Source organism: Corapipo altera, unplaced genomic scaffold, assembly GCF_003945725.1.
Source record: "Corapipo altera isolate COAL_440 unplaced genomic scaffold, ASM394572v1 24b, whole genome shotgun sequence".
In the NCBI taxonomy this organism is placed as follows: Eukaryota; Metazoa; Chordata; class Aves; order Passeriformes; family Pipridae; genus Corapipo; species Corapipo altera.
This window is the reverse complement of record NW_020884888.1, coordinates 12,086,687-12,101,296: the sequence shown is the minus strand read 5'-3', so window position 1 is coordinate 12,101,296 and position 14,610 is coordinate 12,086,687. Positions and strand designations below refer to the sequence as shown.

Genomic DNA, 14,610 nt, shown 5'->3' with positions numbered 1-14,610 from the left:
TAAAGTGCTGCAGCCAGATTGTTCGAGGTTGGTTGGTTGTCCCATTAGTGGTTTTTTAACAAATATCCCTGAAGGTACAAGATACTAATTCACTATAAACTATGGAAGTAATTAAACACTTTGAGTAGATAGTGCTCTTTGTCTTTTTTTCAACTAAAACAGATTTTGATAGCTAGATGATTTAGACAGCAAAATTTAAAAAACTGCTACAGCGATGTGACAGTGTTTAGAAATATGCTGATATATAAGACTAGGTTTCTAAAATTCTCTTAAGAATATGCTTTAAGTGATCCTATTGAATTTTTATTGTCCCCTAACTCCATTTTAGCATTGAGGAGTAAATCATCCTCCTCACTATCCCTTCTCTGTCCAGGGAACATCATGACTGAGAGTTCATCAAAACAGCTATGATCAAAGTGTTAAATTATAGTGTGATAACAAAAACAACAGGGAAAGCCTCAAACGTCCTGTAAAACAGTGAAGAAATATGTAAACACTAAAAGAATTATTAAACAATTTGAGAATCAAGCAATGACACTGACACCAAGGCATTCCTGTGTTCTCCCAAAGATGGACTTTTTGCATACTGGCTGAGAGCAGGACAATCATCCTCCCAGTCAACATTACAAGGAGCAACTGGCAGTCTGAGGGCTCAGCTCTAGGTAAGTTAGAAAACTAACCTCTAAAATTTTAAAGGTAAATTTCATCTGATCCATTACCTTGATTACTACAGCAGTGTAATTCAACAGCAAAGAAAGAATTTTGAGCTTTAGACAAATCTTACTGCAATACCATACTGGAAAACTCAGTATCTGGCAAAATTCTATTACCAACTTGCTTTGAAGAACATAATCCAACATAAAGAGCAAATAGATCAGAAGACACATGTCAAAAGTCTGATTTTCATTTATTTCCACATTACATTAGCAACAGAATTTTTTGATTTTGTGGAAGTTTTTTTTGTGTTGTTCATTTGTTTGTTTTGTTAGGGTTTTTTTGGGTGGTTTTTTTTTTTAATTGCTATAATTTGGTTGTTGTTTTGTTTTCTTTTTTGTTGGATTTTTTTTTTTAAATTAGTTTCTGTTGAGTTTTTTTTTCTTAAGAATTCTAAAAAATTCTTTATTATGACAATCATGCAAAGCACACAGATGTGCCTGAAACTTGAAAGTCGGTAGGCTTGGAATCGCATCATGTTCTTGAAAGCATTCTGGAGTCCTTCATGAGTAAAATGTTGGAGTATGAGCACTGACATTAACATGACATGCAACACAAAATATTCCAGAATATAAAATCATCTAGAATGTTATCAACAGAAGAAGAAAAACACTTGAATTTTTAAAACAACATAATAAGAAAATTTTGTAAAAATCTCAAGTTTTTTTTTTATAAAGTGGGTTAGAAAATATTACACATTTTTTAATAGTGCTAGACTGGCCTAAGTTTCCTAAGTAAAGAATGCCTTCCAAAAACAGTTTAGAGTGAGAAGACACATATTGCATATTGAGATAGCTATCAATTTTAAGAGGTAGATGACAATATTAATCTATTATTTGGGGAAGATAGCCCTACAACTTTTATGTAAATAGCATTAAATATTATCTATACAGTATCCTGTATAGAATTATCTATACAATATCCATATGAAAGAGTGCAAAGAGAAGGAACATTGCCTCTCACCTAACAGCAACTATATTAATTTAATTCCTTGGTCTGCATCATCAGCTCTCCTGAAAATGCAGGTGGAGGGAAGAAAGGATTAGAAAGGCAAGGAAGAAAAAGTAAAATCAACCCTATTTGCATATGCTGGCAAACAATAGGGAGAACACACCGTCCAGACTGCAGTGAGAGTCACTGGGCTCACAGCACAATCCTCATGACAGCGTGACTAGATTGAGTGGAAACAGCAGAAGCTTGCACAGGCAGTCAGACTCACTGCCTAAGGTGTTCATGGAGGTGCTTCACTGCTGGAAAAGCATTTCTGTTCCTATTCACCATGTCCATCAGAATCTTGGTTACCATTAAGAGGAAAAAGAAGTAAGTAATAGCAGCACCGATGGAAAGGCTTTGTCACAGTGAGGATGAGAGTATGTTTTTAACTTGCCACCACCTGTAAAATGTTAGCTGTTACTAAAAGCATCCATCTCAGACAGTGTTAAAAGCACAGCTCAGTACAAAAATGGTATCACAATTTTTCTGTCCTTTGGGTAGTCTTCAAATTTCTCAAGGTACCATCTGTAAAACAAAGACAGAAATCTGATGAGTATAGAGTCTTCCAAATGCTGTTGAGGACATTAAGTGATTGTACAATGTGTTCAATTTAATCCATATATTTTCTGTCTACAAACAAAAAATATGCCTTTAGAACTACTCTGGATACAAAAATGGCATTTACTACACTCATCCTAACAACATCTAATAATCAACTACAACAAAACTAAGTTGTTCTGCCAGCAATGGGAAATCAAACCAACAGATGTGGTAAGAGCAGTCAGGGAAGGAATAACCTGTTCTTTAAAGATGTATGTTGTTACGCATCCTGAGTATTTGCATTTCAGAACTAGAGGGGGAAGAAATTAAACTAAAACCATGTAATTGCCTAATGACTTCACACAGAAGCACGGGTTACTTCACATAGTAATGATTCTGCATAGAAACATCTTCAGTTCCAAAGGATTTGGATAATCAAACAGAACATGAAAAACACTACACTAGCCTTACTGCTAATACCTTTCAAAGACATCAGTATTTTCAAATCCAGACAATTAACAAAGAAGAAATACATAGCACTATTAAATGTTATTATTTGTCTTTTCACCTTGGATAACAAACACATTTACTCCCATTTTCTTCTGCTCCTCTGAAATAAAAGAATTAACTTCACCTGGGCTTCTCAAAGGTGCAGATATTCATATTATCAATAGCTAACTCCAAGATCAAAGCTGGAATAAGCAATGCACAATAACCTGCAGCTGTGCAATACCATCATTACACTATTTTCCCGTTTCAGTAATTTATTCTAAGTTTTTTAAACTAAACAGACTGCACTAAAATGTTTCTTCACTTACATGATTTGTTATTTTTATTTGTTTGGGGTTTTCTTCTTGTATCCCTCTTTTGTTTTTATGCATCTTTCCATTACTGCAAATTACTTCCTTTAACAACATTTAGCTTTTCCTAATGGTCTGAAAGAGTGCCATCAAGGCTTAGGATTGATGCAAACGAACAATGGCATTTGAACCTGAAGAGCATAATATATAAAGACACACCGAGGAACCTGGCATTGCTTAGCCTGGCAAGGAGGAGACTAAGGGGCCCTGTTACTGCTACCTACAGGTGCTGCCTACAGATCAATAAGGAAAATCCTGTTTCGGCACTTTGCCAGAGATGTGCTGAAGCCTCCACCCTTGAAGACACTCAGAACTCAACTGGATGAGGCCCTAGGCAAAAGGGCAGTTGTAGGTCACACCAGCTGACTGGACAACCTTCAGATACTCCTCCTAACCCAAGATACTCTGCAACTCTACTCACTAACAGCAGGTGATAAAATAAGAAAAGATGTTCAATAGGTGACAGGTCAGGAAGGTTCAGGTTGGACAGTACAAAAAACTTTGTTAATTGGGAGGGTAATACAGACCTAGAACACCCTACAGACAAGGTGCAGGAAAACCCGTTTGTGGAAATTTTCAGGACTCCACTAGACATACCCATGGCTGCCCCCACAGATAGTCAGCAATGGCATTTTTTTCAACCTATTTCTCTTCATATATTCAGGCTTATTTCCTGTTATGCCACTAAGTTTCAGCATGAGAACCAAAGCAGGAAGCTGAGAATAACCAAAATAAGATTAACATGTTCAAATTCCTTTAAACATGCTATTCCTTAAAGAGAATCAAGAGACTACTGTCCACAAACTATGGTCCTTTAACAAGAAAGCTACATTATGAATACAGTACATTAGCAGTCAAATTCTTTAAATAGAGCAGAGACTTTACTACTGTGTACTAGAACTGTTTTCATATTGTCCATTCACTTGATTATAGACAATATGATAGAGACTTGGCTATAAAGCACGCCTACTAAAGACTACTTTAGAGTGATTTTCAAAATTTTAATATTGTAGAAACCAGTTCAAGCAGCAAGGGAAAATAGAGTATATGATTATTTAAGGCAATACTGCCAAACTTGTCCATAATTTTTACAGATTCAGGATGAACTACCTTCATTTAAACATTATTTTGACCACCTCCTTGTACATTGCGTGTGTTTATGCTCAGTACTATTCTGCTGAAATTCTGTAGTGCTTATTCTTCTCAGAGTATTCTCTATCATATTCTCCCCTACAGCAGCAGTCTCTTTCACAAGACTTGCTCTGCAACATTGCTATGGGATGAGGCATAATTTGTGAAATGTAAATGCAGTGTGGCAGAGACAACAGAAATTATAAGACAAAAACCACTTACTGATGGTGTTGCCTTGCCCTTGAACCCAAGATGAAAAGAGTACACAATGCAAATGCAAGGCTTTCAGTGGTGCCACAGGCAAGGGCAAACCCAAACCACTCCAGGATCTCTCCAAAAAAGTTGGCTCCACTGACATACTCAAACATTCCTCCTGAAAGAAGGAAAGAGTTATTTCAAAAGCACCTTAATCAATATGTCCAGTGCTATCTTTTACTGTACATCAAATAAGAGCTACATCACCAATGTCTCTATATAATTTTAAAGGCGGTGGAAGCAGTGTTTTTCAGTTCAAGCTGTGCTATGAAGGATCACTTCAGGCCTCTTTCTAAGACAGACCTTCTCCAGGTCCATTTTTCCTCTTTAAATAATGAAAGAAAAGCAGATTTACTAGTATCAGAAGCAAGTACATGCCTTTGTAAATAGTTACTTAACAATGACATCAAACTGTCTCTTTGATAGTACACTTTTTTTTAATATGTAAATATAGAGGACATGCTCCCCTTGAGTCTCAGAAAATACTCACAGGGTTAGTTAGCCTACAATGTTTCATTTCTTTAAGTACTTCAGAAATTAAATTAATTATGAACAATATTATTATTATTATGAAGTAAAGTCCAAATTTATTCTCTAGCTTAAAATGTGTTGCCCTTTTGTTCCCATTCCTCATGAGGTCTACTGCTTCAGCCCTGATACTCAGTGAAAAAAGTAATTAGCAGTCTGCATTAAATCTGTTGTACAGACAATTATGGATAAACAATTGGTACTCACCTATCAGGAATTTTATAAAATAAGAACTTTCACCCCAATTCCAAAGTCAGCATACAAATCGATAACATCTCAGTATGCATTTTACCAGAGGAACTAAACAAACAAGTATTTGGCAACTGTAATAAAGGACATGTTTTGACCTTGCTTTAATTGCTCTACCCTCTTAACAAAAGAGAGGTGAATTTTTAGCACTTAAACTGGATAAGCAACATCAAAAAGACCAGCTCCTCCTGATCTCACAGCAAATGACATCTTATTTACTTCAGAACTTTGTGCGCTGAACACAGTACAGTATGTTCATATTCATTTTTTACATGAGCACTTGGATAAACCCAGAGAAACAGAATTCAGAGATAGTATTATTTTTCTTCTCTCAGTGACTGTAATGTATCTGAAAGAGTCTAATGTTTCCAAAAGCATCAATAAACTTTAACACTTCAATAGGTTCCATAAGAAAAATCTTTCATATTCTCCATTTTCCCATGAAGGCCAGAATTCATAGTGCCCTACTTTGTTTGGATTTCTGTCCTCCTTTTACTGTGTCTCCCTTTCCACAGTAGTTGCTGCTCTCTGATTACCTAAGGTACCTCTCTGTTCACACATGGGACATTAGATGGGCCAGCCATTGAATACTTTCTGCATTTCGCTCCTGCCCCAACACTGGGTTGATAATTTAGGTCTTCTTTCTCCACCCTCCTGCTGATTCTCAGAAAAGTTGTGGAATGCTGCGAAATTTTCACCCCTTTTTAAAAATACAGCCAAAGTTAGTTAGTCCAAAGAGTTTCACAAGCCAAGTGATATCATGAAACAGACTCCTTACAATATTTGGCTTAAGAGGAAAAAAATAAAATGAGCCTCTTCTCCAGTCCCAGCTTTCTTTACCACTTTTCATATGAGAGATACTACTTTTGCCCTTTTAATCTCTGTACCATTTTTCACTTACCTCTTGGTATCTTGTAACCAGATTCCCCTGGTTTTCTCAGATTTCTGAGAATATGATCAGAATGAATATTAATTGCCATGCCGAGCAACCACCCTATAAAACCTGAAAAGAAATATTAAAAGTATATCTTTAGTACACTAAGTGAAAGCACCCTTTCAAAAAAACTACCATCATGTATCACGTTAGGCATATCAGCTTAAAGCAGTAGTAATGTAAGCAGTATAAACAACTCTGGTGACAGACTGAGCTTTTCAGTCAGCAGAGCTCACAGTAATCAAGAGCTCCCTAGACAGGAAATAGTACCACAAGTATGAAGCTTATCCTTATGTTTCTAGACTTATATAAATGTATGCACAGGCACATATGCAGATGTAATGTGTGTAATTCCCTAACTTCCACATAGAAAAACAAATACACTAAAATTTTAAACACTGAAAGAAACAGCCATTCTCATTCTTCTGAAAGGGACACATTTTAGCCCCACTCTCCTTTTCTATTTTTGCTGATAACATACCAGAATTTCCACAACAGAATTTTGTGCAACAAAAGGAATAAAATCATGAAGGAGTTAATGTACTATTTACTTGTGTCATTCAGCAAAATGGTTTAGCCATTTACACCAGGCTTTCATAGAAACAGAGACTGTTGTCACATTCTGCATCCTTATGTCTTGTTGCCGTAACTATGGGATAAATAAAAAGGAATTTAGGATTGAAATTCCTTATTTTCACCCTTTGGCAACATGTTAACTAGGGTATCTTCCTTTGAAGGCAGCCTTCCTTCCTAGTAGGAGCAGATTTGGGTTTTGAAGATAGATCCAGTGTTGTTTTGAAGCCATCTCCAAAGTTACCAGTTTTACTTAAATTACCAAGAATACACCAGTATTTTCTAGGACAAAGTCACTTCATGTGCCAGATAAAGAAACCTTTGCCTTTTTGCACCCATAACTTCAGTCTTTCAGGTGGCTCTTTTTCAATATAGAGAAATTCAGGAGCGTGATCATCTCAGCGAAAGCACTAACTGTATGTCCAAGTGTATAAGGCCACATTGCAAGACTGGTAGGTTGTCAGAGCACACTCCACCAAGACTTAAGCTACCTTTCTCAGTGAAGCTACAGCTGTCTGAGAAGCAAGGTCCACTTACAAGCTGTTAGGCAGTTTTCTTCTCTCAAGCCCTTGTGAGCTTAAAGGGCCTAGCTGTCTGCTTCCACATGTATTGGGAGGAAATGTCTGGTCTGTAAAAAAACTGAGGTGTCTGTGTGAAAGCTCTCTCCATTATTTACCCATGTAAATAAAAAAAGTTGTTTGATTAACTTGTTACTATCTGCTTACATTGTAAAACTAATAGCAGAGTTTAGTCCTGTGAATAAGCATGTTTGTTAACCTTTTCTTTATACAGCACAGCAAGTTTCTATTAGCAATCAAGGTGTGCAGATGCTATATGTAAAGTGCCTTTTGAACTAAAATTTTACTTATCAACTATATAATCAATGTAAATACATCATGACATAGATTAGATATACTATATTTTATTATCAGATATATTATAGTTTATACTATATATCTACAATACTATGATTTATTATATATTAGATATACTATAATTTTAGTGAATGTTTCCTGTGCATCTGCTTGTAAATTAGTATATGAACTCTTCTGATAATGCAGAAAGGCTGGAGTTTGCTTTAAAAATGTCAAATTACTAGAGAAGATGAGTTTGATCCTGCACATTTTTACCTCTCTGACTTGAAAACTGCAAAATGGCAGAAGGAAACAATCACATCTCTTTGTGGACAACAAACCGACAAATGTAGGCTATTTTCACAAAACACCTCTTCAATTTCAAGACCCCCTTTCCCCTAAGGCACTGCATAACCATGTTCTCTGCACCCATACTCTGTGGACAATCACTGAACATGCCAAGTTGGAAGGGACCCACAAGGATCATCAAGCTCAAATCTCAGCCCTGCACAGGACCATCCCCATGTGCCTGAGAGCATTGTCCAAATGCTTCTTGAGCTGTCAGGCTTGGCACTCCTCCCCTGTCCTAATCCTCAGATTCCCAGCACAGCAGAGTCCTAGGACTCTACAAAACCAAGAGCTGGTTCTGCCCCACAATTTGCATGACTTGGCTACCAGCACAGGGAAACATGGACACGTAAACAGGAAGGGAGCCACTGCACATTACATCAGATTTTCAGATCCACAGGATACACCACACAACACGGATGACCTCAAGAGACTATTAAGAGGCTTTTTCCTTCATAAGGATAAACCTGGAGATGAAGACTTGCGCACGTACTAGGTGAACACTTGCGTAAGGAGGACAGTAACTAGGTCTACACTAGCAGACAACCTGGTGCAACAGAAGAGCATTATGTGCTTGCTCACGTAGAATTTCACACAAAAAGACCTACTGTTGTGCTGCAGGCTATTCCAGAGTGACAGGAGGGTAACTGCTATCTGGCTCACCTTCCCTCTCCAAGTTTCAAGAATATGCAGTGGAAGATGCTGTGCAGACACATCAGGAGGCCAGTTTCTACAGCTGCACTGAGAACATCAAATAAACATTTCAGGTGAACCAGTGCCTCATCTCAGACTCTGTGGTTACTTTCCAACAGTGCACATGATCATCTAGAATATGCAAATGTCTGCAGATACTAGGAGAGATACAGGCTAATCTACATCCCCAGGCTATGAGATAATATCTAGACATCCCTCAACTACGTGATCATACCCAGATATGGACAATGCTCATGCGTTCTTCATGTCTGTTCTGTGAAAAGAGCAGAGGTGTGCAACCAAGCAACATGTGCTTGGTTGCCTGACTGCCAGACAAAAAGCTTCATGCAACAGGTGAGGTTCAGTCACCTGAACCTTCTGAGTTACAGGTGCTGCTCTGCTTTGTAGAGCAGCACTGAGGAAAGTTTTTGATGCACAGAAGGGTTAGCCATCAACATTCGACGTAGGTAGCTGAATGAGGTTTAAAGGAGTAAGAAAAGACACATGGCACATTGCGAAGAGTTTGAAGAAGCTAAAGCAAGTGAAGGAAGGAAGGAGTTTCCAACCAGAAGCACAGGCAGATTAGGAAAGAACATCAGGGTGAAGCACACAGGTGTATGTGTCCCTTTTTGCAGCATTCACTGCTTCAGGGTATCATGGGCTCTCTTGGTAAGTTCACAAGCTGTTTGTTGGCACACATGTGTAAGGTACATGCTGAAAGATTATGAAGTTGTTCCCACATAGGTTTGCAAACTCATGGTGCTGCATTTGAAGCAGAACATTCCCATTTCCTCTGAAAACAGCTGTGTTCACTGCTCTGAACCAAACCAAGACACAGTCCAGAGAAACCATGAGGGAATCACATCAAAATTACATTTCTGATCCAAATCAATTGCTGGTGTAGATATAAGCTATTGCATTTCCAGAGTTAACTCCTAAATGCCTGAAAACAGTCAAACTGTAATAAGGCTCCAGACAGAACACAACAGTTGTTTGAAACCCCTCACCATGATGGTTAATCAGCCTGACTTTTCCAAATTTCTGTCTTCACTGCAAATTTATCTCATTTCAGCTTCTGGCTGTTGAACCATGGTTGGCTGCTACTTTTAGACACTCTCATTTATCTTCCACATGTAACTCCATACAGCTTAAGAAATATCTTGCTAGCCCTCAGCAAATATGCTTTCTTGCTGTTGTTGTTTGCTAATATTCTAGTAACTTTTTCTAGTAATTTTAAACAGAGGCTTAAAACACTGCCAGATGTTTTTGAAAAACTAGAACATAATAGTCCGGTTGTTCAGGGAGTACAGCCACTTTGGCATTTGAGTTGACCAAAGCCACAAGCATAAACTGCAGATATTTGGAGGTACCCAGCTGGGATGAATACCAAATAGCAATTATAAATTGCTAAGATCCAATTATGTTGATGTGTACTACAAAACAACATTAAAAAAAATCCCAAAAGGTACTCTAGTTACAGGAATAAAATAAAAAACAAGTCTGCAGTTTGGCTGTTTCACAGCCATGCCAAATTGTATATAAAGATTTGTTGTACTAACACTCTCAAAAAAGTCAGCAGTAGTCATACCGTGAAAATGGTTGCTATGTATACCAGGAATCTTGGCTTTCTTAGCTTTTAGGATAACTTAGGGTTAGGATTGCTTTTTAAAGCAATAGTTTGAATTATAATAATCACAAAAGCAACACTTCATTTATGTTTAGCAGTACTAGGAATATATATAAGCATATATTCCAGACTAGTATTACCTGCACAAAAAGCAAACCACCAAAATAAAACCATAATAAAAAAACCCACAAATACAAATCAAACTAACTCATACACCGAAGTATATTCATAACTGAAGTCAGAGGAACCTAACTATTATCATTTATACATTTGCATCTTTCAGAAATCCTTGATAAACTAAAAAAAAAATAAACCAAGAAAACCTGAATAACAGTCTTATTAACTAGATTTTTTTTAAAAGATCTTTCAGTAAAGAAGAATTGATTTATGGCTTCTTAATCATAATTTGTTCCCAGTACTGTATTGAGATATCTTTTAATTAATGTACTAAACTAGGCATCAGAGCCTTCAACAGTTTTGATGAACAGATCTTTTAACCATTTTTTTTTCTGGATCCCAGTTTAAGGAGACTGGAAATTTGAAACTACCAAGAAAATTTCAAGTATATCCAAGTGCCTAGCACCCACTGAAGTCATTCCCTTGTACCTCAATTTCTCCATTTTTAGTGCACAAGCAGTACTGCCTCCTAATCTTGGCAAGAGAACCTCCTTTGATTTAAGTTTCTTCAATCTTATGATAGCATTTAGCACAGTGGTCCTCTACTGTTATCCACAATAACACTGTAATAAGGACAAAATCTTCTTTTTCTTGTTATGAAAGGCTTGAGAAATCCTGGAGAAACACTAACTTGCTCTGGCTACAGAATAAAAGCAAGAAGGGTACTTCTTCAGATCAAGGATCTACACAGCCCAGTTCTCCACCTTTGACTGATGAGGCAAAATATTCTGATCTATCTTCAGATGAAAGAGATCTTTTGGTAAAGATTTCATTAGAAAATGATACTATGATTTCGATGGTCAACAAAAGTAGATGCTTAGGAAACAAAAAAATACAGTGACAGTACTTTGTCACTAGGCATCTTAGCCCTTTCATCATATCCATGACTTCAACTATAAATAAATGTAACCTCCCTTCCGGATCAGGAGTGAATGATCAATCCCTCCACCCGGTTCCTTGTAAGCCAGTTTCATCCTTTGGCAAAGTTCACCCCTATTACAAGGGCGGGCGTGCCGATGCATGTGTATGTGTATCACTTGTAAATATCCTGACACCAAGGTCTTGTGGCGTTAGTGGTATCTCGGTAGTTAGCAATCACCCTCACTAGATTTTTACTCCATGAGTTTGTTTACTTCAGTTTGATCTACATGTTACATAGAAAACCTACTTTGTTTGTTCTAAACATGCATGCTGCTGGTTCCATGTGAGGCTTCAAGTTTCTACATTGAAAAAAATACATAACAATATTTATTTTGGTGTTAAAGAGTAAAGATGACAGTCAGCTCACCTAGCACTGATATTGTGGAAAGAAATGTCAGTTCATAGTTCTAAAGTAAAAAAAAGTTAAAGGCTTCCAGATACACCAATAAGAGAAATACCTATGAGAATACTTACAAAATGGCATTGAAGATACAATAAAATTACAATTAAAAGCTGCGAAGACAAAAGAAAATTACACCTTAAGTTTTCATAACATTATGTGACTCACCTGTAATGAAGCATGGATCTTTCAACCAGCCCGGAGGGTAAGTTGCATAGTTGCTTAAGCTTCGGCCCTGCAAGTATCCATTGAAAACGCAGAACAGAAGTGCTAACACAAAAGTGACAAATGGTGTTGGTTTTCCTTCACGGATAAGAAGAGGAAATATGAGTGCCCTATAGCAAATAAGGAACAAAAATTTATTATATTAACAAACCAAAGAGAGAGTTTTGAAGTCCAAAAACTGTAATCCATAGACCACGCTATCCTACTTTTCAAATTCTCAGCATTAGAGGCTTTGGTCCCTGTTCTAAAGGACAGTTGCACTTGCTTTACCACCTAAACATTCATTTTGTTGCCTAACTGGAATTACAAGATGAGACTTCTCTCTCTGTATGACAGAAATTTTGAACTTTGTATCCAAGGCAATTACTTTGATGAGAGGAGTAAAGGTAACTGATGTTAAGCGCAGCCTATTTTTATCCTCCTTTGTTCCTAAATCCTTAGTAGTATCATCAAGCTTTCTGAAATGAGCCAAGTCTCACAATCCCTACACCAAATCCCCCAGCACTTCTAGGGGGGGAAAAGGCAATGCCCTTAAAATTAATCTAATTGAGCTCAGTTTCCTCCCTACCTTAAAAGTCACTTTAAAACCCTAATTGCTTCACCTCTTCGATTTTGGTCTACCCTATGATGCCTGCTAAACACATGACGAACCCACAATTGCCATCCCATCTGGGAAAGGAATCTTGACTGCTTTTCCTGGGGGATTATGGGAATAAACCAACAAGCTCTAAACAAGATCAGGTGAACGTGAATGTTCTTGTGATCTTTCTGGTGCAACTAGCCAACTCCCAATTGCCTATTGATTTAATTACAATCTGTAGTGAAACAGGATGAGGATTGCTGAAGCCTGAGTATTTTTCACGTGTTTTCCATCTACCTAAGGACTAGTGCTTCAAAGTAGTCTTTCCCAAGGAAGCACAACCATAACAGCTTTCAAGAAAAAGTAACAAATTCATTAATAGGATTATTTAAAGCATGCTACATTACAAGAAAAGGAACTGGATAATAGAGGTCTCTTCCAGTCTACATTCACTTACAGAAGAGTCCCTTATTCTGTCAATCGCAACAAGCAACTGGAAAAAACAAACTGCAGCACAGCACAGCTTGCTCTACAAACCTTTGTCTCATGTTCCTAGCTATTTCCAGACATCGAGGATGAGTTAAGACCCCATGCGAAAGCTATTATCTTTACTCTTAACAGAAAAAGGAGCAAAGACACAGTCCTGGGTTTTCAAAACCAGCCACCAGGCCAACCACATTGCATCCTTATCCATTGGGAGGATGTGGAATACTTTCAGTCAAAAGCACCAGCCTCTCTCATTCAGCACAGGAAAACAACAGTGTATCAGCCACATATGGAGCTTAACATGACCTGACAAATCTATTGCTCCTGTATTAGTGATGTTGCAAAATTGCTCGTGGAGTATGACCAGTAGACACTATCCGTAACTTGAAGAAAACAGCAAAATCTTACCTGAGCTCCAGCTAAGCTGCCTTCTCCAAGAAGTTTTACTAAATACCCAAGTTGACTACAGGGCAATATGGAGCACTCGGCCTCAGATTTGCTAGTATTTTAATGAATCATTGAATATACTGAGCTGGAGATAACCCTCATCCAGTCCAACTCCTTCAACGAACACTATGTTGAAAGACCGTGTTAAGAAACATAACTGAAAATAGCCACTGTTCCACAGCATTAGAATTATATTAGTACAGAGTGCTGAACTTCCCTTGTTTTCAACACTAGGCCCCTTCAGGCAGCCTGATCAAGCCCTTGCTGACACGGGGGTCGCCACCCGAGGTACAGCTGCAGCGCAGGGATGGAGCAGCAGCCGAGGGAGCATCGAACACCGCGTTTGCACGCCCGAGCACCGCCCCGCACAGCGCAGCGACACACGGCAGCCGGCACCGCTCCGCCACGGCTCCGCGCCCAGCTCCCGCAACGACGCACAACATCCTAACGCGGCGAAGCCCGAAAGACTTGAGCGATTATGATATTAAATAACAAGAGCTAATTAACTGGAGCACCTCAACCCCTTCGGTCTGGAGGCAGCAGCCAGGCGTTTCTATGAAGACTGACCCCTTCTCCCGCCCCGGCAGCACTGCCAAGGAGCCCCCCCCACCCCAGACGCCCCGGCAATGCCCCCGCCCCGCCCGCACCTGTGCGCGTAGTGCAGGACGAAGCAGCCCAGCAGGACACGGTTAGCCAGGGCGGCGATGGCCTCCCCACCGCAGGCGGCGAGCCCGATCGGAACGAGGAGGGAGGGCAGCTCCTGCAGCGCCCAGGCAGCGCGGGCGGGCAGCAGCGAGCCGAAGCGCCGCGTGGAGTACCGGCCGTAGGGCATAGGGATGAAGCAGAGCAGCAGGGCGGAGCCGGCACCCAGCGCCATCAGCCCGTAGGAGAAGAGCTCCAGCAGCCGCCGCTCCTCGGGGCCCTCCACCCTTTTCCAGAAGCCGCAAACACCATGGCAGCCCGCGCACTCCGCCATCACCAACTCCAGCGACACCGAGCCCCATCGCCCCCCGCCGCCCCTACTCATCACCCGCCCGGCGTCCCGCCCACCGGCCACCACGGACCAATCGGCGCG

General features: G+C 39.3%; 1 protein-coding gene across 1 annotated transcript; it reads right to left on the bottom strand.

The window, feature by feature from the left end:
- Positions 1-1,024: 1,024 nt before the first annotated feature.
- On the bottom strand, positions 1,025-14,569 carry SRD5A1 (steroid 5 alpha-reductase 1). Its single transcript, XM_027644010.1, has 5 exons — positions 14,183-14,569; positions 11,966-12,132; positions 6,172-6,273; positions 4,461-4,611; positions 1,025-2,232 (listed from the first exon to the last, which is right to left on the bottom strand). Exons 1-5 carry the CDS (start codon positions 14,560-14,562, stop codon positions 2,166-2,168), a joined length of 867 nt encoding a protein of 288 aa, XP_027499811.1. The 5' UTR covers positions 14,563-14,569; the 3' UTR covers positions 1,025-2,165.
- Positions 14,570-14,610: the final 41 nt, after the last annotated feature.

Bases quoted from the DNA above. Each gene is read 5' to 3' on its own strand.
- SRD5A1 (XM_027644010.1), bottom strand. From the start codon at position 14,562: ATGAGTAGGGGCGGCGGGGGGCGATGGGGCTCGGTGTCGCTGGAGTTG. The intron at 12,133-14,182 runs GTGCGGGCGGGG...TATTTGCTATAG, and splicing joins GTCCTGCACTACGCGCACAG to GGCACTCATATTTCCTCTTC. The intron at 6,274-11,965 runs GTGAGTCACATA...ATTTCTTTTCAG, and splicing joins AGATCCATGCTTCATTACAG to GTTTTATAGGGTGGTTGCTC.